At 43.6% G+C, this 23,814-nt stretch overlaps 1 protein-coding gene across 8 annotated transcripts in view; it reads left to right on the top strand.

The window, feature by feature from the left end:
* The first annotated feature begins 2,334 nt into the window (after positions 1–2,334).
* NRG3 (neuregulin 3) overlaps positions 2,335–23,814 on the top strand; it is a 366,191-nt gene continuing 344,711 nt past the window's right edge. For all 8 annotated transcript variants that reach the window (XR_014948838.1, XR_014948840.1, XR_014948839.1 and 5 more), the window contains exon 1: positions 2,335–8,434. Coding sequence is in view for 5 of the 8 variants with exons in the window: in XM_085554946.1 (XP_085411072.1) it covers positions 7,738–8,434 (697 nt within the window). In the remaining 3 variants the exon portion in view is untranslated. The remainder of the gene's footprint in view (positions 8,435–23,814) is intronic.

Genomic DNA, 23,814 nt, shown 5'->3' with positions numbered 1-23,814 from the left:
TAGCACTCATTACTTTTGATGTAATTCTCCCAGGCAATTGCTTTACATTTGTTATCTATTAGGTCATATCAAGAGAAAAAGCTGCTTAAAAGAGATCTAAGAGTATGCAAATCTGGCCACCATGGGACAAATTGTGACTTAGGCCATATGGGATCAGCTCCAGTCAGAGATGGGAGATGATAGCTGGTTACAGCAGGAAAAGTATGGGTCACTGTTGTTCAGTGTTGTTCAGCATTGCTACTTGTGAACAATTCAAGGTTAAAGACATGAATTTCCAGACTTGCCCCGAAGGTGTTTGAATAGTAATGTTTCAAACATGAGACGTACTGTTCTGATCAGGAGCCTCACACAGACTGAACTTGAATCAGTACTCCTAATAAGAGCGCAAACAAAATGCTAGTAGTGGAGCTACAGATAGCATCGTTACAGAGCTATACAAACATGGTTTTGAATGCAAGAAAACTGTGATAAGAGAATTTACCCAGGACTTGAGAGTGAACCCATTCCTGCAGTGGTTCATTCTGCCTTGGTATCAAGTCTGTGCTACAATAAAACATTCTGGTAAAAATGAATTTCTGAATGACTTTTAATAGAATGAGAACATATTAATTTCAAGTCCACTTCTCTAGGACCTACTCAAAGCTAATTGCTGATAGCATTGTTTCTCCTGTCACTGTTTTTCCAAGTGTTATAATGAGCAATAATATTTAGCTTGATCTGATAGTAATTTGGTCATTCTTGGCAGAGAAACCAATTCTTTTGGATGCAATTTAATTGTTGAAAATGATGAGGAAGTCTTAAATTGCCTCTAGTCTTTATCAACTTTGGACTTCACAAGAGTAAAAAACTTATTTTCAGTCCTACTTTTTCTGTAACTCTTTTATTACTCTCTATAATATAATTTCCTGTGCTTCTAAAGCCCTCCTTTGTCTCTGATCACTCTAATAAGGTTACAATATAATTGAAACCATTTATTTAAATAAAAAGCCCTCCTTTTTTCCTTTTTCTCTTAATGTAAGGACTATGATAAATATACTATTTATCCAAAAAGTAAAACAATATTATTCACTATCAGAAGTGAACAAGACTAAAAAAAAGAAAATAATAATAATAAAAAAAATCATATAAATCCATAATTATAATTTTAGAGAAGGTAAGAATTTAAAACTGGAGGTGCACTGCAATGTTTCCCTCACAGATTTATAAACAGCATTAATCCCCCTTGGTGGCAAGTTCAGAAACTGAAATATCTGGTAGTAATTCACTATCTGAATGACTCAAACTCCTCTTAAATTTGACAATCTCTGTTCCTTTTGTGTTCATTTCCAGGAGAAATTCAGAAAGAATATGCTGGATGCTTTCCAGGGTTGAGCCTGCGCAGTAAAGCTGCTTCTGGAGCATTGGTTGGCTGTAGGCAGACATGGGAGAGGGAAGGACCCCAGCAAGCCCACACCTTTCTCCAAGGTATGATTTTAAGTTCATGACTAACTGACTAACCCTACGATGGACAGTGGAACTAAAGTTATTCCAAGATCTCAAGCACACTGTGTATTCCCATTCTGGCTGATTAATTGGAATGGAGTGTATTAAATGGGATGGAAAAAGTGTAAGTTTCATGGGGGAAAAAAAATGAGACAGTGATTCATAATCGTAAGTAATTTTAACTTTATCTGCTGATGACTGATTGCTTCATTACCTTTCTCACTCATTGTTGTCTTTATTTTATACCAGTTCCTGGAAATAATTGTATTTTTATTTAAGGCTTTGTTCAAGACAGATTACGATATGCTGTAAGATTTTTGTTGACCTCAGCGTGCTTCGGATCAAGCTGTTTTGATGGCATTTTCCATACTTGCTTCCAAATCGTTGTGCACTTGGCATCCACAATTTATGTTCCTGACAACCATTTCAGGGGTTGCAATGACTTGGAGAGTGAAATAATATGTTTCTCTTGTGTTGTGTTGTGTAGCTTCATTGTATCACAAGGGCATTGTTAAGAATGGTTACTCTATATCTCTGTTGAAATAATTATTAAATGGTGCTTAAGAGACTGATACAATAGCAATAAAACCAGAATTAAAAAAAAACCTACTTCGATTTCCCTCTTGCCAGACAGAATTCCACTCATTGAAGTACTTAGAATTTATGGTCAGTTGAAAGTGGAGAATATCAAGAACTCAGATTGATAAGAAGCATCCCAGCCTTCTAGGATTTCGGTTACTAAGTAATCAATCCCTCCACGGAATGCATTAAATTTAGTACAACTTCTTGAATGAAAACTATTTTAAAAGGTTTGGGATGCATTTTTTAATTTTTTTTTTCTTTTTAATAATGGTATCTCAGTTAATCATTATGACCTGTGCCAAGAGTAATTTTACTCATTTGTTGCAACTTGTGCTGCTCCTCCCCAGCTACCAGAAGCGCTCCCAGCATCCCATGTAGAAATACAGGGTGCAATACTTTGGGCTGTATGCTAAACACAGTTATAGCCCTGGTCTCTTTACAACATGTTAGTTGAAAACAAACATCATCTGCACGCCTCGCCTAATAGCTGTTTTAGCAATCACAGTGGGAAGAAGTGGTTTAGTTCTAAGCACTGGTTAATGGGATAACTGAAAAACTATTTACATGCTTCATATGAAGGAAGGAATAGAATTACACACACCTCAGACAAAAAGCATGGTTCTCCCTGACTGCAAACCAACCACTAGGAGCACATGTGTTGTAGCTGAGTTGGGGATGGAAGCAAAGAGGAAGGATGAAGCAACAATATTCAGATGTTCTACTTTGGGGAAATACCCCAGGAGTGCAGCACCTTTTGATGGAACCAGCCACAATTCCAGCATCCTTCATTTATCTTGATCTGTTTTGTTTGCCACGAGGAAAGTGTCCAAATGGGTTTTTAATATCTCCAGAGGAAGACACCACACAACCACTCTGGGCAGCCTGTTACAGTGCTCTGTCACCCTCAAAGTAAAGAAGCACTTTCTCATGTTGTGATGAAACTTCCTGTGTCCTGCTTTGTGCTTGTTGCCCCTTGTCCTGTCGCCGGGCACCACTGAAAAGAGCCTGGCCCCATTCACTTGACATTTGCCCATTAGATGTTTGTAACATCTCCTCTCAGCCTTCTCTACTTCAGGCTAAACAGCCCTAGGCCTTTACTCACAAGGGGGATGTTCCAGGGCCTCAGTCATCCTTGTGGCCCTCTGATGGATTCTCTCCAGAAGTTCTTTGTCCTCTTCATTGAACTGGGGAGCCCAGAACTGGATGCAGTGCTCCAGATGTGGCCTCACCAGGGCAGAGTAGAGGGGGATAACCTCCCTTAGCCTCCTGGCCACTTTCTATTTAATACACCCCAGGATAACATTGATCTTCTTGGCCACAAGGGCACATTACTGGCTCATTATTGACTCATTGTCCACCAGGACCCCCAGGTCCTTCTCCACAGAGCTCCTTTCCAGCAGGTCAGCTCCTAACTTGTACTCATGTGTGCACTTATTCCTCCCCAGGTGCAGAATTTGAGGAAAAGTTTATGCACCAATCACACCATGAGGTGAAGTAACTGTAGAGTTTGCGTTGTTTACAGCTTGAGATATAATTTATATGGATTAACAGTGAATGTCCTCAGATTTTATGAAGTTGGAGAAGAAAAACAGGCTTCCGTGTGTGTTTGTGGAATTTGAACATATGCATTTCAAATGCATGCTGTTGTTGAGTGCTGACATGGATACGGTTCCAAAAGGGTCTTATTTTCCTGTTTTGAGATTCTATTTCTTTTGTTGGCTCTTCAGAGGATAGTTATTCTGAAATCTTTAGAACTGCTTCCACCATTACAGCTAAAGAAAATGTAACTCCTTCAACTCGTCTATTACATTTTGCTATTTAAAGAGTGTGTCACTGGTTCTGCTGCACGGAGGCATATGGGAAGCCATGAGGAACAGAACCCTTGTCACATCACTGCTGACTGTGGCATACCTACTGCAAAACCAAATTTAAACCCCGTGTGACAAAGCAGTATATGCACAAACAGCAGATCCATTGTTTGCGTCACACCAGTCTTTAAGCATACATCACTTCTGACTTTGCCGTGGATAAACTGTTATTCCATCCCAGCTACCAACATCCCTGGGGAGATACTGAGGGATGTATTAGCATTCTATGAAGAAAAATAAATTATATGTTGTTTTTTGTTCATGATAAATTTATTTCCAGAAAAAAAAAAAAAAAAAAAAAAAAAAAAAAAGTTTAAAAAGTTGGGCTATGATACAGAGTGAGTAGGAAGAAATGCAAGTGAAATTTACAAAATACCTACGTACATTAGAATTAATGCACCCAACAGATTCAGTTTAACAAGAGTGGGTTGATTTGAAAAACTGGTTATGATTTGAATATTAATTCCTGAGGATGGGAAAGTAAGCTAGAGTTATTTAGAGTCTGTGTTTTTGTTACATCATAATATCTTAACCAACAGCTAAATCATTACAGGACTGGGATTCCATATGTCACCTGCACTCAGGTGTCTGTCAAGGTGCACCATGTAGCTCTGTAACACTTGTACACGTAAAAGAGCTTTTCTCCTTCTAAGTAATTAATGTATTTTAACTAAAACATATCCTATTTGAAATGTGTTTTTCTTTTCTGTGGGGTTCTGTTGTGTCCACAGGCATTTCATATTTTTAGACCAAAGAACTGCCTTTCTTCAAAGACAACAGTAGTCAATGGAAAAGTCTTCATTAATTTATACAGAGAATTTCTACTTTTAAGTAATTCAGTTAACTGTGGCATACTGGAAGTGTTCCCCAACCAATCTGAAGAACAGTCTGTCAATCCCAATGGTATGGATAGGAAATGGTAAGAAAAGCTGACAAATCTTTGCTCGTAATACAGGAAGTCTTTCAATATTAAAGAATGAAATGGCTGCATTTGAGTCATCTTAATGGTATCATTAAGGTGCCTTTCCGTTAGAGCCATTACAAATTAAAGGAGCTGACAGCTTGAAAATCTTAGTGAGGAAAGAAGTGCAGTTGAGACCGAACAGAACTGAAAGGCTTCAGAACTCGGTCCTTGAACTTGAGTTTAAAGGGACTTAAAAGCTCTCTGTCTTGTGAGGGTTGTAAAATACTTTTCACATGTTATATTCTCCCAAGATGTGCATACAAATAGAAAGAACTGTTCATAGAGAATGTAGCAAACAGCAATATGGTTGCAGAAGAGGCAAGAGCTGAATGGTGTTTGTGCAGGAAATGCAATGGCAGGAGCAGGGCAGCAGTCCACGTACTTGGTGAGGAAGATGAGGACTGGTGGCCCTGCACATAGCAGGGGGCTGAAACCAGATGATCATTGTGGTTCATTTCAACCCAGGCCATTCTATGATTCTATGACTGTGCAGGACTGACCCTCACAACTGTGAGCACCTAGTTCTACATGTTCATAAGAAATCTCAGGTTCCAAAAAAATCAGCCAACAAAGACTGTGGATATCCAAGACATCCCTGTTTCGCTCATCTACTTGCTTTAGTAGGTGTCCACCTGAGTACTTTGCAATGCTCTTCTTGTTTCTAAATGCCTTCACCCAATTGTTTTCCTCTTCATCAATGGATAGAAATGGGTATATTCATTCTCAACAATGCCGAAGCGTTGTTGTTGTTTGGTTGCTTGTTTTAAAACAAGAAAAGGTATGAAGGATGCACTTAGCTGATCAGCCGCTTCCGGAGATTTCCTAGTAGCTCTTAGCATAGGGCTGTCTTAGAGAAGCTGCTGAGCTCCAGTTGGATTACTTCAAGTGACAATAATCTAGATGTCTTCGTAATATACTTCTCGTATTGTAATATTTTTGCTATTAACATTCCTTCTGAACAACAAAAATACATCAAGCAGATACATTTCAGCTGCAGTATTTTATTTCCTATGTTTGTGTACAGACAGAAAAAATAAATAATGTATTTCACATTTCCTTTCCATTTTCTTCCTGTTCAATTATTCTGTATAAATATTAATCCATTTCTACATAAGTGACTAAGGAAATTATACTGAAGTGTCATTACCAGGAAATGACGCCAATGGTTTAATAGTTTAGTAGAAGGGGTTAAAAGCATTTGCACGTATACGGTGTTATAAACCATTCTCTAAAATCTGGCAAACGGCATTAAGCTCACCCTTTGGTACCGGGCTGTTAACCCTTCAGTGACCACCACCAGCGTTTAAATGGTCAATCCAGAGGGTGAGAGGGAAGCGCACGCTGTTGGTCACAATGAACGTAACCCTCTGAAGTAGATGAAGCAGTTGGGGCAGCCTCAACATCCGCACTGGTCTGGGAGCATCCTGGTAGCCGTGAGACGGGTGCCCGTGCCGTCCCTCACCCCGGCAGCAGCAGAGGGCCGTCCTTTTGTTGCAGGTGGCTGCTGCTGGTCTTAGCTTTCCTGGAGGGAATCCTTTTCACAAACAACAAACGCTGTTCATTGTTAGCCATCAGAGAGCATCAGCGTCAGAAAACGCCTCGTCCTGAGCCCCGGTCGTTGGCGAGGAATCCTCTCTGAAGGTGTCTCCACCTCCCTCTCTCCACGCGTCTTTTTGCCTTGCGGCGCAGCGCAGTTGGTTACTGCCGCACCGCCGGATGGGTTCAGGCGCTCCGCAGTTACCCTCTTCTTCTTCTCTCTTTTTCTCTTCCTTCCCTTCTCTTCCTCCCTTTCCCAGGCTCCGCTAGCCGTAGCACCCACCCTCCCGAGGGCTTTGCCCGGATCATTTATTTATCTTGTGCGCATTAAGAAACCACCATTAGGCTCTGGTGGGAGGCGCCTTACTTGCTGCGCGCTCGCCTGCCTCCCCTGCGCCGCGAGACGAATGCACAATTGAGCAGGAGCTGCAAGCTTGGCAGGGGCTGCCGCGTGCGTGCCCATCTATTGGCCGGATCCGTGCTTTTGCCGACTGGGTCACTGGCGTCCGCCGCTCCAGGGGTTCATTTTTTATTTATTTATTTGGCTGCGTGGATTTTTCCTTATTGTTTTTATTATTATTTTTCCCGGGCATCCTCACCGGAGTTTTATTGCGTGCGGGCCGGACTTCAGCGCGGGCGCGGAGAAGCCGAGCCCAGCCGAGCCTCCTGCCCCGGGCCCCGCCCGCGGATCGGCCTCCCTGGCCCAGCGCCGGCCGCGGGTTGGCCGCGGGGCCGCGGAGTGGCGGGCGCCGCGCCGCCGCCTCCCCGCCGAGCAGCCGGGGGCTGCCGCTGCGCCGCGGCCGGGCAGAGGCGGGAGCCGAGCGGGCGGGGGAGGGAGCGAGAAGGCGAGAGAAGATCCCCCGGCCCCGAGGGGCGAGGAGAAGGAGGAGAGGCGAGAAGGAGCGTGGATGTGAAGGAATGTGCCCGCCCGCAGCAGGATCCGCGCGCTTGGGATAAAAAATCGTAATCATCGAGGAGGCTGATCGCCGCGACTTACTGCACGGAGGGGAAAAAACAGAAAAAAAAAAAAAAAAAAAGGATTAAGGAGAGCAGAGCCTGGGAGCGAAGAGAGAAGAAGGAAAGAGCTGACGCGGGCGGCGCAAGCGGAGGGCGCCCGGCGCGGCCGTCCCGCTGACTCCGCGGCCGCGGGAGGTGCGCGGGGCGGCGCGGGGGTCGGCTCCTCTCGCCATGCCGGCGGCGTGACCCAGCGCCGCGCTCCCCTCCGCCCACCTCCGCCGCATGCCGCCGGCATCCGCGGCGCGCTGATGCCCCGGGGCCGCGGCGGCGCTGCGGACGGCCCCTAGGATGAGCGAGGGGGCTGCCGGCGCCGCGGCGCCCGGGGCGGCGGAGGCGGCGGCGGCAGCGGGGGGCCCGGGCGGGGATGGGGCCGGGGGACCGCCGCGAGAGCTGCGCTGCAGCGACTGCATCGTCTGGAACCGGCAGCAGACGTGGCTGTGCGTGGTGCCCCTCTTCATAGGCTTCATCGGCCTGGGGCTCAGCCTCATGCTGCTCAAGTGGATCGTGGTGGGCTCCGTCAAGGAGTACGTCCCCACCGAGCTGATGGACGCCAAGGGCGTGGGGCAGGACCCCTTCTTCCTCTCCAAGCCCACCGCCCCCCCTCGCGGCGCGGAGACCACCGCCGCCGCCACGCCGCGGCCGCCCAGCCGCGTCAGCCCCCGCCTCACCACGATGAGCAGGGCCCCCCCGAGGCCCCCCGGCACCCGCGGCCCGGCGAGGGGCGGCCCCAGGCCCACGGTCCCCCGGCACCCCGCCGCGCCCCACACGGCGCCGCCCGCCAGCGGCCCCCCCGGCACCGCCGGTCGCGCCGGCCGCCCGCCGCCCGCCGCCCCCAGCACCCCGCCGCTGCCCGCCTGGCCCACTGCGGCACACGCTACCTCCTCCTACAAGATCTACGTCCACGACTCGGCGCCCTCCTGGACCTTGTCTCCCTTCCAGGAATCTACCACCACCACGCCGGAGACCACCACGACCCCCAAAATCCGTAAGTAAAGCGCGCCGGCCCGCGCCCTCGAGCAGACCCTGCCCGCCGTCCGCGCCACCGGCACCGGGCGCCGTCCGTCCCGGGGCTGCCGCAGCCCGGGGGATGCGCGATGCCCTGCGGGAGGCCGAGAAGCCGCCGAGTTGGCGCTGGTCTTCTCCATCCCCTGTCTATCTCCCGGCCGGTTCCCCGCTCGTGTGGCGGGCGTCGAGGCAGGAGCAGCCGTGGGAGACGGCTGGAATTTGCTGCGGTTGGTAGGAAAGCTTCCCTTTCTAGTCTGGTGTGAGAGCGGCATTTAGGAGGTGTGGGGAGCGAGGGGACAGGTGATGGCCCGCCTGGAGGGGCAGCAACACTGCTGACAGTGAGATGTGGGAGCTCAGGGCGGGCTGCGCCTCTCTGCCGGTGCGGAGATTCTCTGTCCGCCCAGCAGCCGGCTCCCACCGATGGAGCCCTCGGCCCCGGAGAGGTGCTGCCCCCGGCACGGAGTCGGGCTGCTGGGAGGAGCCCCGCGGGGTTGGCACAGGGGCGCTCCCGGATGCTCACAGCAGCCCAGGGCTCTCTGGCTCCAGACAGTACCGTAGTACCGTGCCGTCTGCAGCCTCAGCCCGTGACTGGCTATTATTGTAAGCGGAGGGGGGGGTCGTTCCCCGGTTGCTCTTTGTGCCCGGCTCTTTGCACCCTACGAGGCGCAAACCGAAGGCTTTGGGTTCGGGTTTGGATTGGGTGCATCAACTTTCAGCTTCTCATAAAGGTTATCTAGGACGAACGTAATCCGTGCCAGAGGAACTTCTGTGTGGTGCTATTTAGTGGAAGGCTCAATGATAATAAAGTCTTCTGTGCTTTCTCAGATGCAGCATAGGAAATGAGGAGCCTGTGTTCTCCACCGACTCTTAGTTGCTTTTCCTAACAGTGTCAGTTCGATCGCATGCACCACCTGGATTGCTTGTACCACCAGCAGCTTCTGCATGCTAATGTGCGTTTATTCCAGTAGAGGATTTGGGTAGCTGGTCATTTAAACTTAATTTTGTTCATTACATCTGTTTTGCTGATGAACCCTGGGACGGAGAGCGTACGTGCAGGCAAACTGATTTTCTGAATTGGCAGAACAGGGAGAAGAGAGGCAAACTGGATGTGTACGTGTGGGTGGGTGTGCAGGTGGTGGATGACTGGGAATGATTACGAATAAAACTGCCACTAAATCAGAGCAGCAAACCAGGCAGTAACTTGCTTCCCCAGTATCTGCTACAGCAATTGAGAAAGAGCCATCCCTCACAGGTGTGGCTGAGCCTGGTTGCTCTCTAGCTGCAATAAGAGGAGCTCCAGTGGTACCAGAGGGAAAAATCTCTTGTGGATCTGAGCTTTAGCTGTCTCACTGGGGTATATGGAGCTGTATAGAACACTTGGACAAAAAAGCAAACGAGAAAACATAAAACACGTGAAGGGAGTGTGATTTGCAGCCTGCGTCTCTGATCTCGACTCCTGTGTGCAGCTGTACCTTCCCGGCGTTTCAAACTGCAGTGACATGCGTGTGCCTGAAATGCTGCTGAGCTTCCAGCCCGGGTGGGACCTGTCAGGATTTAAATGCAGCCTTGAGATCTTTTCCCTTCTCCTTTTTGTATCTCTTTGAGTATGGATGTCTGCTGCAATTTCCTCCCGTCTCTGCTGCCTCCTAATAAAAGGTATAGAAGGCAGTAAAATCCTTATTAATAAATTATTGTCACTGGCAGGAATCTTTTGCATTCAGGGTGCACAAAGGAAGAAAATAGCCCACAGTCTTGAAATGTTCCTGGCAGTTGCACAGTCCTGTAGCTGTTCCTTGTTTCCGGGAGCCTGCTAATACCTTTTACAGCAGGGTGTTTCCCCTCATTAAGTACAGCTGGGTTATAGGATGAAATGCAAGAAGCCCAAATCCAGCAGAAATTGACCCTGTTTGGGCACGTTGGTAGCGGAGATTATCATTAATGGAAGATTAAATAGATTACATAAAAAAGGATTTGAATTTGTAGGGCATGTGGCAGAATTTATTTATTTGGAGCCTACAGCTGTACTTCCCTGATACATATAAGCCTATCTGAGAATACATGTGCAATTCTCTGAGGCTGCAGTATCTATCAGAGGGGAGAGGGAGAAGCAATGTCATCTTCCTGCCAGGGAGTGCTGCCATGGTGTGACCCTACAGCAAATACCTGCATCTGCCACTGAGCTTGGATTGCCCTGACTAACAGCTCTTAGGAAGGAAGGGGATTATTTTAAACAAGTGCATCCTCGTTTTGTAAGTTTAGCTGCGTGGTCCTTATGTGGCCATTGCTCCGGCGGCTGTTGAAATGGAAGTAGTGGATCTGTTGTGTCGCGTGAATGCAAATCTGACATGACAAATCTGATGCCCCAGCTTTCAAAGCAGTGCACAGCCCTGTGTGATCTGCCGGCTTGGCAAGGCACATATGGAGGCAGGGGTTATGGGTTATTTAGCCTTTCACGGCTTGGAAGAAAAGAAGCAGCTGTTGTTATTCGTGTGGCAGTTCATTTAATTGCTTTAACATGTTAAAATGGGCTTAAAATGTGACTTGTGGAAATGGAAAACAAATTGGGAGCTATTTCCTCAGAAAGCCGGATGATTGCCCACCTGAAGTGGATGCTGGTAAAGCCTTTTCTCTGTGTGTGTATTCAGCTGAGGAGATGTTGTGAAATCTCTCACTTTTTTGTGGGTGTGCATAATGACAATAATTCTTGGTTGTGTTTCACTCAAAGTCAAGCTATCTGTGAGCTGCTTTGCAAGTTCTTGTTGAAGATCCTTCAGGTTCTGACTAAGCAAAAGCCATTGACTCATCGGCTTTCTCTCTGTGCTGTGTGCCTGTTTCTCATGTTCACGTACAGATCATGGCTTTCTAGCCTCATTTCCCAGTATTCAACATGAAAATCAATCGTTGATTTAGGATGGCTTAACCCCCAGATGAGCAGAAGCAGCCAACTGACTGGAACACACTAGTGAGGTTTTATTGTTATCAAACCGTTGGTTTCATCTCTATGGAGTCGTGCCCTGATTTTTTCCAATATGTGTGGCTTTTTTTCATGGTATTCTGGGTTTTTCACTAATGTTATTATCTTTAAATTGAGATATCGACCTTACAGGAGTTTCTGTGTGTTCAGCTATGAAATAACCCTGTGGTTTCTGTGGTGTTCCTAAGGCTAATGCGGAGAGCTGAGGTCAGGCAGGTGGGGCTCAACTAATGCACTGTAACCGAGGAAAGAGATGTTACAGAAATCTTAATCAATAGATCTCGTGAAGTCCATTTGCGACCTTCTTTTGTGTCCAGACTGCAGCCTGAGTACACTTTGATTTCCTGCTAAAGGTTTTCTAGTCCAGTCGTTTGTCCTAGTCATATCTCTGTCTGTTTGCTATGCACGGCATGGGTTCAAGTAACAAGCAGCTGGCAGCTGAACTGCTACCAGCTCTGACATTTTGGTGAAAGCTGTTTGTTTTATTTTGCACTGACTCAAATATCTTTTTCACATTAAAGATGACACTTAGATGGAACTGCGGGGTTTTCACCAACTGGAGGGTGTAGTGGGAGGTGCCAAGCTGTAGTAAAACCAGACCTACTCTTTCCAGAGCTCTGGAGCATCCTGCCAACGAATGACATCTATCTGTGAGCGCTTTGCTCTGATCATGAGCTGTTGTTGGAGTCAGGGAGCTGACACGTGACGCTGGAGCACGTGCCTTTAGCACTGACTGAGATTAATATGGCACTTATTTACCAATCTACGAAGCATCAAAGGCTGTGGAACGAAGAAAAATACATTGAGCTGGGAATTCTGAAAGCTTTTCCTTCTCATCCTCCTTCCCACTTGCTTTCAGTTCCCATGCCATGAGTCAACGTACCACAGACGTGGTTAGATTTGTGCTTCCTGCTTTATGTACTTGTGAGCAGGAAGGCTAATGCCAAGGCACAAAATAATAAATAGAGAATATAGCCTAAAGTAAGAGTAGCTCTAATTTTACTTTTCATTTATTATGATTGGAATGACATTGGGCTTAATTTCACTTTTTAACTTCTAATCCCCATTAGAGTTTGGAACTAGCACCATTATCATCAAATTCATAAGTATTTTAAATGTTGATGTTAAAGCTTCACTCGCAGATGTGTATGTGGATTCAGTTCAGATGTTTCCCTTTTGTTGAAGTATTTGTTGGAATAGCATGGGAGAACTTCCACAGCACTGGTATGATAAGAGGAAGGAATATAGTTGAAATTACTCCATGGTGCCTTTTAATCCCAGCAAAAACATCTTTTGGGGGTTGTAGAGATTCTCATTATGTTGATTTAAGCTGTGATCACTAGCAAAAGCAAGGCCTTGCATTTTATTGGGCCTATTTTTTTAGCGTCTACACAAGGACATTATGTGATATATTATATGTTGACAACAGAATACCATTATTAAATTAAAGTATTGATTCATTACAAAGTATTATGCTAAAGTAATGTCAGTGGTTTGTCTAAACCCACAGAAAATGGAAATTAAAAATTAAAGCAAAAGACCTGTCTCTGTCTACAGCACTGTGTCTAGTGTTGCAGTGCATTTATCATCTGACTCATTGCTTTGAAACCTTCTGCAAAGCCCAGTAAATGCAAGGATTGCCATGGATTTGGCTTTGACTTTATCGGTAGATTCTATAGCTCATGTGGCTTTCAGGAAGTATCTGCAGCATCCTGTTGTTTAAGTTTGCTGATTTCTCCCATGACTTGTTTGCTAGCACAAGAAACGTGCCTGGTGCGGTCACGTGGGGTGGCCCGGTCACAAAGAGAAATAAATACTTAAAAATTCGGGTGTTTTGCACATCTCTGAGCTTGCTGAATCCTTTTTGAGGTTTATTGCTGTGCATTGAACGGATCTGCATCTTCACTGCAGGCATGGGGAGAAAATGCTAGCAAGCGTTTGCGTGTTTGCACCTTCCCTGTTTTCAAGCAGGTTCTGGAGCTCAAGGACTTCAGTGTCTTCTGGCTTGGTCTCTGCTAAGCAAGACACCTGCTTTAGTTGTGCTTGGCCTTGCAGCATGGGTTGGAGAAGAACCTGCATGACAGTATAAATGTATTTGAAAATTGTAAGAGGGTTCTTGTAGGTAAAGCCAAGTTGAAACCCATCTTTTTCACTGGGAAGTCTCTTTCAGGTTCTGTTGTCTGGAAGGGATTTGTTGTCACTTTGTATGAAGCACAGGCATTGTTTTGCATTACAAGATGGAACTAAATACAGTCAGGGAAAGAACAAGATACCTTGGATTATGGAAAAGATTTCTTACTCTGAGGGACTTGGGATCAATGTGATGGAGATTCAGGAGTCATCCAGCAGGGAGGTGGTGGTTTCTCATCAGATGCTTTCTGCAGTGGACATGTAAACCTGCTTTCAGGCCTCCCCTTTCATACCTACTCCCATGCCATTGTTCTGCGTGAAGTACCGACCGCTGTAGTGTAGTAAGTGGCTTGCAGTGGGGCCAAGGCTCTTCTGAGCAGAGCAGATGGAGTGTATACAGGGAGTGCATACAGGTGAAGTGAATGGATTTAAGCAGGTATTTATTTTTTCCTCAAACAAGTTTCTGTCTCCCCTTAGATCAAGAGACATTCAAGACAGAAGTGACTAAAGCAGCCCTGAGGAGAATTTGGATATACTGCATTTGTAAATATATGTTTCTTTCTAACAGAAAAAAACCACTCATTTGGGTCGGTTGTTCCTGATGAAATTTGCTGACGTGAGCAAAAGTAGATTGCAAAATGATTGCTGCTGAATGTTCAGGTGTTTGCTTCTGAAACTTTACCAATATGCTTTGGCTCCAGAGTTGTGTGTACTCAGGTATGATCTCAAAATATAGGTGAGTAAAACCTATACAGTTCTTCCAGCATTTCATCTTTTCTATCTCCATGTATTCTGCCCTCCAGTGCAGTGTTCTGTATTTCCAGAGCTGTGTTTCTCACACAGCATGTAAGCAGGAGGATTCCGTGACTTCAGTGCCTTCACAACATATAACCCCTTATTTTTTTACGCCTTGTGCCTGATGGCTGATTGTTGACTGCAGGAGACAAACTGTTCAGCTTCAAAGATAACTCCCTTCAAATCGTGTTTAGCAACAGATCGCCCATAGAGCTTTTTAAGACCAAACTGATGTGTGTTTTTTTCCATGGGGTAATTAGAAATCAGTGAATTTGCAAGAAGGAAAAGTTCAGGGAAAGCTCAGGTGGAACAGAAGAGGCTCATGGTAGCTCAGAATAAGGGTGTAACTGGGTAAGAAGATGAAGGGAAACCTTGGTCTAGGTACCTCAAGAAATTTCTGTTCCAGTCCCCATAAAAGAAGTCAAACAACTTGTACTGCCTTTTCTATTCGCTGTGACTTCTGTTGGTTTCTTCTTGTTTTGGTTTATGGCTTTGCTTTTCCTTTCTAAATTAGGATGAATCCCTTAGAATCCTCATGTCCCATCCTTCCCCTGTCCCCAGCTTGTGCTTTGTACTTATACAGAAGATGTACGTAAGTGATGTACTGATAATGTAGGTCGGTCCTCTTCATAGAAAAAGGATTTGGTATTTTAATCTGCAAGAAGAGAGCTTTCAGTGAGGCATTCTGTAACTTTGCTAGCAAAAAACTGAGGAAAATATATCTTGATGATATTCTGGATAGAAGATTTGCTGCATTAAGTAGTTCACAGTCTTTGTTTTTTATAAAGGGATTATTATATGGCCCAGTTTTGCAAACCTAGAGGCCCAATTTAGGGTGTGCAAGCGATGCTTTTTGTAGACCTACGCATGTGCAGAATCGGGGTCAATAAATGGGAACATCTGTGTGATAAAATCTGTTACTGTGTGTTAGATTGCATTGTCAGTGATTAACAAAACATGCTGTGCACATAGATGTACATCAGTTTGAAAATGCTGCTTTTTACAAGTTATGGGTATTATTTAAATGTGCTTATTAGAACTGAGCTTCTGTTAATGCTTTTTCCTTTCTGTTTTTGTGTGTTCAGTATAGCCATGAAGGAGTGCACCATTATGCTGTGCATTCTCTGCATGAAACATGTCCTGTACTAAAACCTTTGTGTTCTTGGGGATTGCAGCTGCTTAGCTGTAGGCTCTCAGGAGAAATGGCAGCCATGAATTCTTTTCGTTCCGCTTTTAAATAACGTCCTCCTCTGAATTTTATTTATTTCTTTGCATTATTCTGGAAAATAGTGCTCCTTGTTTTGTGCACTGTTTTTCTCGGTGCTGCCTCTTCAGCTAGCAGTATGCCAGGGAAGAGTTTTTCCTGTAGCACATACGTTGTTGAAACACTAGAGATGCCACGCTGCATTGTATGGGAGAAGTATTGTATTTAAAAACAATGTTATTATCTTCATGTTTATCATTTCACAGCATCACTGCTGTTGAAGTTCAAGATTCTAGTTCTCAGGAACTGGGCTTTGGTTGTTGGCTGCTACCAGCTAGAGGGGCTATAGCACTGTGAAACAGCAAACCACTAAATTAGTATTAATAACAAAGAGCTGCTTTTTCATATTTGATTATTCTCATTGATGTCAGAATGCGTAAAGCAAGCATTTGAGATAAGATGGGGATATTCTCTTGCAGTGTCTATGCTGGTCTGTTACTGCACTGACAAGGGCTTTTTTTGTTACATGGTAATCAAGCAGTGTAGAAAACATGCGTTCTTGCCTGCACTACTGCTAAAGGTAAACAGGGTTTTAACAAAAGCAAACTTGTATGAAGTGTGTTCAATTGTACTACACTGTACAGTGCTAACGTTTTGCTTATGTCTCCTGTTTGAATTGGCATTTTTCAGTGGTGCGCTCCAAGAGGCTGACAGTTGTGGGTGGATAGTAGTGACAGGACAAGGGGGAGTGGCTTTAAACTGCGACAGGGGAGGTTTAGGTTAGATATTTGGAGGGAGTTTTTCACCCAGAGGGTGGTGACGCACTGGAACAGGTTGCCCAAGGAGGCTGTGGATGCCCCATCCCTGCAGGCATTCAAGGCCAGGCTGGATGTGGCTCTGGGCAGCCTGGTCTGGAAGTTGGTGACCCTGCACGTAGCAGGGGGGCTGAAACCAGATGGTCATCGTGGCCCTTTTCAACCCTGGCCTTTCTATGATTGTAGCCATCCCACCTGCTCAGGGCTGAACAATACTGGTAAGTACTAAAAAAACAAAAACCAGTTGTAGGGACTCAGTTTCTTCGCCTTGTGAGTTACAATACAAGTGGTGAGAAGGCTGTCATTAAAGTAGTACCAAGCTATTCCAGAGGTTGTGACTTGGAAGCTGATTTATTAATAAGTACAAAAAACAATGTATTGATCGTCTCCTGGAGTGCTGTACTTTGTTCTTCTTAGTTGTTTTGTTAGTTTGTTTGAAGAGCAATGCTATGTGGAGAGAAAAATCACATTGTTGTTCAATCTGTCAGTGATTTTGCCAGAAAGAAACAGAGTTTTTGTTTGAAACACAGAAATGCACTGAACTGAAATGTTACAGTCCTTTTGTTGCCATTTAACCGTTTCTAAGCAAAAAAGAACCATTTCCACTGCTGGTGTTCAGTGGGCAGTGGGTTCAGAGACTTCACTGAGGGTATTACTCTGATGGATGCCAGTGCTCCTGATTTAGGAGGGGAGATGTACTTCTGTAATTATTTCATAAATTACCTGCTTTACTGCATTAGTCCTTAGCCTGCAGTCTGACCCAGCTGCGTAAGGGACATAGTGCTAGAGTTCAATCTAGTCGAAAAATTCTGCTTTTTCAGCAAAGATCAAAAAGTCATGTACAATGCTTTTCCTTAAGCAGCCTGGGTATATTCTGCTTTAGATTTCAGCTTTTTATTTTAACTTTATGCAAGGCATTGTCATGTTTCACTGGGTCAGCTCTTTACTCGCAGGACTGTCTCAGTGTAATAGCATCAGCTGTAGCTTATTTCCATTAATCAAAAAACACTGGAGTCAGAAACATGCAGGTAAAACATCACATCTCTTAACAGGTGAAGGTGCTCACTGTGGACACTGTTTATGGGTTTATAGTGCATGCTTTTAAATAAGCTGATTATCTTTAAGCACTGTCTAAATGAACCAATCTTTGCCATTAAACTGAGATTAGATACTTGCCTATCAGGTTTGGGTTGGTGCACAAGGGCTTTTTCTCACTACCTTCTATCTGCTGCTCTGGCAGCAGGTTTGCCTTTGTCTCAACTAGTTAGGTCTGGGGCTGTGAAGCTGGGGACCTACACAGGTGATGACAATATAATAACACCACCACCAAAAATGCAGCATTCAGAGTTTCATCTGAGGGTTTGTGGCATTATCTTTGCATCACAGAAGGTGAATTTTCCTTGCCTTGGAGAAGGCTGGCTGGGAGCTGAAAGGGCTGCACTTCTGCTCAAGGAGCTCTTCTGCTGTTCTGGCAGCGATAACCTCCCTGTCTTCTCTTCAGCAAAAGCACAGAGGGGGAAAAAGGTGCTTCTAATGCCTTTCCATATCAGGTGCACATTCATTACTTAGTCCTAAATGAAACGCAACAATAGTAACTTAATATTTATATTTGGTTTTCGAAATATCTGCCTACAAGACAGAATTCTTGCAGGTCTTTGTTTTTGGATGGCTGAATTTAGTCTGATATATGAAGCTGAAATTTTAGCAAGTGATGTGTTTGAGAGGGAAGAAGAGCCACGTATTGTCTTTTTAAATTTGGAGGGGGAGATTGGGGCTGGCTTGCATCCACTGAATTTCAGTAGTAGAGTAGATTGCAAGTGTTGGTTAAACCTTGTGCTTACATACATGGGAACAGCTCTCACCCATCTCCTTGGCAGGTGTAGAGGATCTGTAGCCAGCTGCAGCTTTGCTGCTGGAAGGTGTGCCTATGATTGTGAATGAATGCAGTTTGAGGAGCTGCTGAGTAATGTTCCTCCTTCCTCATTTGTTCACAGAGGGTATTTTGGAAACGTGGGCAGTTATGTATGTAATTTTGATAGCATTTTAAATACATTTATCTCTGATTCTGTTCGTGATCCTGACTGGGGAGTGATGTACCTGCAGAACATGAAGTGTTTTGGACAGCAGAGCTAGAAGTCCCTGTGAAGAGCTTATTGTGGGTAATCCTGCTGGAGGATAAAGTATATTAGGTGATGAAAAGAATCATCATCCTTATGAACTGCTTTAGTTTTGCATACTCTGAGAGTTGCACAATTTTAAAAGCGGTATGAGTTTATTATGAAACTTATTTTTTAATGACAACCGCGTAAAGAAGATACTAATGAATTAAATACATTACATTTGAATTATTTAATTAGAGATTATTTTTTACCATCTCTTAATATTTTCAAGTTTTTAATCCTGTTTATTAATGCAACCTGTATGACAGCATAGACTCGTGTAACATTTTTTCCTTAGGAAATACTACTTAAAAATAAGTTTACTGTATTGTATGTAGTGAAATATAGTAACTAACACACAAAACGTGGTAATGAGGTAACTGTGATTGAGGGCCCTAACGATTTCTGGGATGCGGATTTTATGGAGAGAAAAGCTTTAAGGTGACTGTTCTAATATTATCTGATTTTGCCAAAATCGATTCCACTTTTGTGTGTGTGTGTGTGTGTCACCTGTATGGGAAATTGGTAATCACAGCCTGAACCACTGATAAATCAGTTGAGGCAAGTGTTGGGTCAGCTGTGGGAGCACAGGTGAGAGAAATTTAGCTGCACTCCTGGAAGGGGTGGAGCTTGACTCCACCTCCTCTAGACCTCATTTAAGGGCTGACCACCACTAAGGCAGCATCTCTTGGAGATTGCTCCCCGATGGAGATTGCCTCAGCATTTCCCAGTGAAGGCATCCATATCAATGAGTCTTTTCTTATAATTAACCTTCTGAATATCTGTTACCATCTTTGTTACCATCTTTGTATCATTTCACCTTACAGTCACCAGTTCTGGCTTTGAAGTTTGGATAAAGGACTGAAGTGCAGAGATTGAGTTGAGCTCTGAGGGAATGATCTCTCATGTAGCTGGGCATTCAGAGGCAGCTGCAGTCTGCTCTTTAGAAACCAACAGAAGAATCACAGAATCACAGAATTGTAAGGGTTGGAAGGGAGCTTTAGAGATCATCGAGTCCAACACCCAGGAAGGAGGATAGATCACAGGCAAGCACTGGCCAAGATGCCTTACATTAGAACTGAGGTGGAAAGATTGTTCAAAAAGGCAGTGCCCAAATCATAATGAAGATCTCCTAATTAACATCAGATTTTGGTCAGATTGCATTGGCAAGAGGGTAATTTAAGACGTTTAAGGCAAGTTTAGCTCTTTGTGGGAATAATCAAAGGGACAAATGGAGTGAATAGGAGGTTGTTACCTGAAATATGTGGTATGTTATTGCAGTATGAGTTATGGAAAATAAATTGACACGAGAAGACACCCCCAAACCAAGCAAAACTGCCAGCGTAGTTCCTGAGGTTCAGCAGCATGTCATGTCTTTGTTAGTTACAAATATAATTTCTTACTTTATGTAACGTAGTGACTTTTCCCTCTGGGTCCTAAGAAAGTATATTCCGTAATGCATAGGTGGAGATGCTTTGCGTGAAGGTATCGTTAAATCTCAGTGAACTGTACTGCACTGTTGTCTTTGAACTTCTGTTCAGTTGCAATTGCAACTGAGATTACCTTGAATTTGGTGAATGTTTTCCCACGACCACCAGAAAATCAGGAACTTGGACAATGTGCTGCTCTTAAAACAAACAAGTGCTGTAGATTGTTTAATTTCTGTAATAGCAGAAGTGTATCTGACAGTGGTGCAGGGATGTGCGCAAGGCACCTGGGCAAGCGAGTTATTCTAGATAATAATTCCAATCTTTTTGTCCTACAGTGACTTGAATCAAGTTTGAATTTGGGACATGCTCATTAGGCCAACAGCTGCCATTATGACAACCCTTTAAACCTTTGCAGCTTAATTTTATGGACAATTGTCACCAGGAATTTTAGCAATGGCTAAGATTTATATTGCTTTCTCATTACTTTTTAAAGCTGAAGTGTTGTTGCCATATCTCACATCTAGAGGAAGAAACACTTTTAGTGTGGTGTAGTCTTCTATACATAGAGACAAAGTGCTCTCTGAGTAGGTGGGATCCTTAACCAAATCCCAACCCAGTGAGATAAGTGAGAATAAGTGGGCCCCAGCTAACGTTTAAAATAAACACAAAGGAGTGCCTTGCTTACCCTAGTCTGTTGTTCTGCATATGCTCATAGCTGACTTTTATTAAAGGAAGCTGTGTTTATCTCTAGGAAAAAATAAATAAAAAGATATATTCTACCAGTACTAGATGTATTTATTAGCACGGATCTGGGTTGGAGGTTGAGGTAGAGTTTGAGTAGCTCAACAATTAGAGAAAATTGCCAGGTGCTGATTTTACCTTCTCTCTTCTGAACTCCCTTCCAGATTTTAATTCTGACATAAGTAACAGCTTAGGGTGGTTTTTATTTATTTATTTATTACTTGTTTTTTTTTTTCCCCGTAGATCCCCCATATCTTCTTAGCTTTTAAATGTAAATAAGTAAATGAAAACCTTGCTGAGTGTTGTCCTATTTGCTTATTTTTCCTGCTGTTAATTTGAAGGTTTAAAAATGATGTCCCTATGAATAAAAGATACTAAAGGCACATAAGAAACTATTTGTCATCTTAATATTCTTGTGTTTTTTGATTGTCTTAGTAGTTCAGAGATGGTTTTACTACCATTGCTTATTACTGAGGATTAATATTGTGTTTGCATGTAGACATATGACCCCAGCACAGTTGTTTCCATTGAAGACTCACTTGTTACGTATTTCAAAGCTTATGTGAAATAATTTATGGCAGAGCTTGAAAATATGTTTTGGTAATAGCCTTTTTAATGCCTTTAGGACATTTAATTGCCATTTAGTGGCATAATCTGCTGTTTAGAATGGAGAGCTGGGAGTATTCTGGTTGCAGACACGATAATGAAATGAATTGAAAACGAGGAGGAGTAATAAATGAATAGTTCAGTACTATTAGCAACTTGCTTGGGCTCAGCATCCTATTTATGACCAGAGTCTATGGTGTGCATCACCTAAGGGAAGATATATTTTCCCCAAGCTATTCGGGGTCTGGTCCTTGCTGTGCTGAACTAGTCCTAGAGTGGCATTAATTCTGATAGTAGTGGTTTCAGCCAGTGGATCTTTGTTATGACAGAAGCCAGCGGTGTCTGCATGTGTGCCTGGACACAGGGCACAGTAGATGGTCTGGCACAACCATGCAGGATTTGAATGTCTGTTTTCCTGAACAGTGGTGTCTGTGCAGAAGAATTTTTGGCAGGGTTTTTGTGTTCTGCATGACTCTCAGTGCTTCTGTCAATCTAGATTTGTAGTGTTTTACTTCATAATCTCATTAAATAAGCATCAGAATGCTAAAAATCAGTTTGCAGTTTTGCATGCTTTGAAAATTAATGCTGAAGTTAAAGCTTTCCCAGTGTTAGGTCCCTTTACACATAGTTTAGTTGTGATCTCATGTCAGGGTGCTCAGATGGTGAGGAAACTAAAAAATGTTTCTTGGCCTTCTGTTTGAAGCAGTTACCTTTCCAGTTTTCTTGGGGTTTGTCAATAGAGCTTTGATCATAGAAACATTGAATGGCCTAAGTTGAGAAGGATGTCGCCAACCGCTAGAAATGATGATGGTAGTGTATACTCTAGTATGAAACAAAAGGCTGATGTAGGTAGTATCTCAATGTTCTGTCTAATTCTGGTGTCTAGTTTTTCTTTGTGACCTTCATGCAGTTGGTTTGGGTGGTTAGGATTTGTCTTCAGAAGTCACCATCCTAAAAATGTGTCTGTTCTTCAGAAAGCGAAGTTATAAGGTTCTGTAGCTTCCTACTGAGACAGCAGGAGATGAACTGCATGGGATCTCAACTTCCAGAGATTGCAAGGTCACTGGTTAACAAGGGCTTACGTGGAAAAAGACAACGTCTCAGACTCATTATCAAACAGTTCAGAACAGAAGTTACTGCCAGTTTTTCTTTGTAAACTGAATGACACTTAACTGAATGACAAACTTCCCATGGAGGAAGACAATTGATTGCATAACTGGCATGCGTAGCTACTGTGAAATGCATCACTGAATTTTTAGATGGTTTTGTAAACATACCTGAAATAATAAAATTTGCCCTATATTTGGAGTCTTAATGTGAAATGAGTGTATGACCATAGGAAGACTGAGTACTGCTTTTTCTGCTTTTTCTTGTTGTTTTGGATGTAATTTTGGAATAGGCATGAAATAAAATAGATTCTGCTATGGCTGTATATTATCAAATCACATAGAAATTCCACTGACTGGTTCTACAGAACCTTCTAAATAGAGGCATACAACACTTATTTTCAAGTACTGCAAGTTTTGGAGAATATATTCACAATAGGCATTCCACATGCAGTCTTTCCTCATTTCAGAATTTAATATATGCTATTGCACTTATTCTCCGTTGAGGTAATGAAATGACAAGTGCTGTTTTCAGTCTTCTGCCCTGATTTTTTTATTTTTATTTTTTTTTTCAATTGTTGCTACAATTTTCAAGAAAAGCCCAGAGAGGAAGGGACAGCAGAGCTAGGAACAGAAGTCTTGTGCTGAGAGGCAGTATGAAAGACAGATTTAGTAGTCTGACAGATTAGAAAAGCTAGAAATCATATGCATTATGAAGCTCAAGCATTCTTTCTCATAGGCCTGATTTATTATGATAAAACTCCTGCCTGTAGGTGAATTATTGAAGATCTAAGAAGGAAATTACCCCAGGATGAAGTGCTGTGCCCAGACCTGGATATGGCATCGGTTCCTATTCTGCACTTCAGTAGGATCCTTTTCTGTTTCTCCCAGGGATTTTCTTTGGATGGGCGGCACTCCTCAAGAGAAAGAGTTAGAGAAGGAATTCCATGTATCACAAGCCATTAAGGTGACTCTTCCATTTCCTCTACAGAAAGGCTTCCTAACTGTTTGAGCCTGTGTTATTGTCAATAACATCTCTGTGTTCTGAGCTGAACGATCATTTCTATCTATCTACACGAGCCTCAAAAAATAGAATATCTTGCCCCAATTACCTTATTCATGATAGTGGAGCTCACAATGTTTTTATTTCCTCTTATTATCACTTTGTTCAACATGATATTTTTCAACAGAACATATGTTGTAGAACGGCCATATCTTTTAGAATTCTACCAAATAAAAGAAATTTAATTTCAGAGTATCTTGTGTAATTACTGGGAAAATCTAATGATGGCACCAAGTCCCGTGTGTTTCTTGCATTGTACCATTTGTCTCCAGCCAGTTTTCGTTTCTTTGCTGCTTGCTGGGTGCCGGCAACTGTGAGACATGGTTATGATACGTGC

This window comes from Coturnix japonica, chromosome 8, assembly GCF_054131305.1.
Source record: "Coturnix japonica strain WE chromosome 8, WE-NBRP24, whole genome shotgun sequence".
In the NCBI taxonomy this organism is placed as follows: domain Eukaryota; kingdom Metazoa; phylum Chordata; class Aves; order Galliformes; family Phasianidae; genus Coturnix; species Coturnix japonica.
This window is presented reverse-complemented; position numbering and strand designations above follow the sequence as displayed.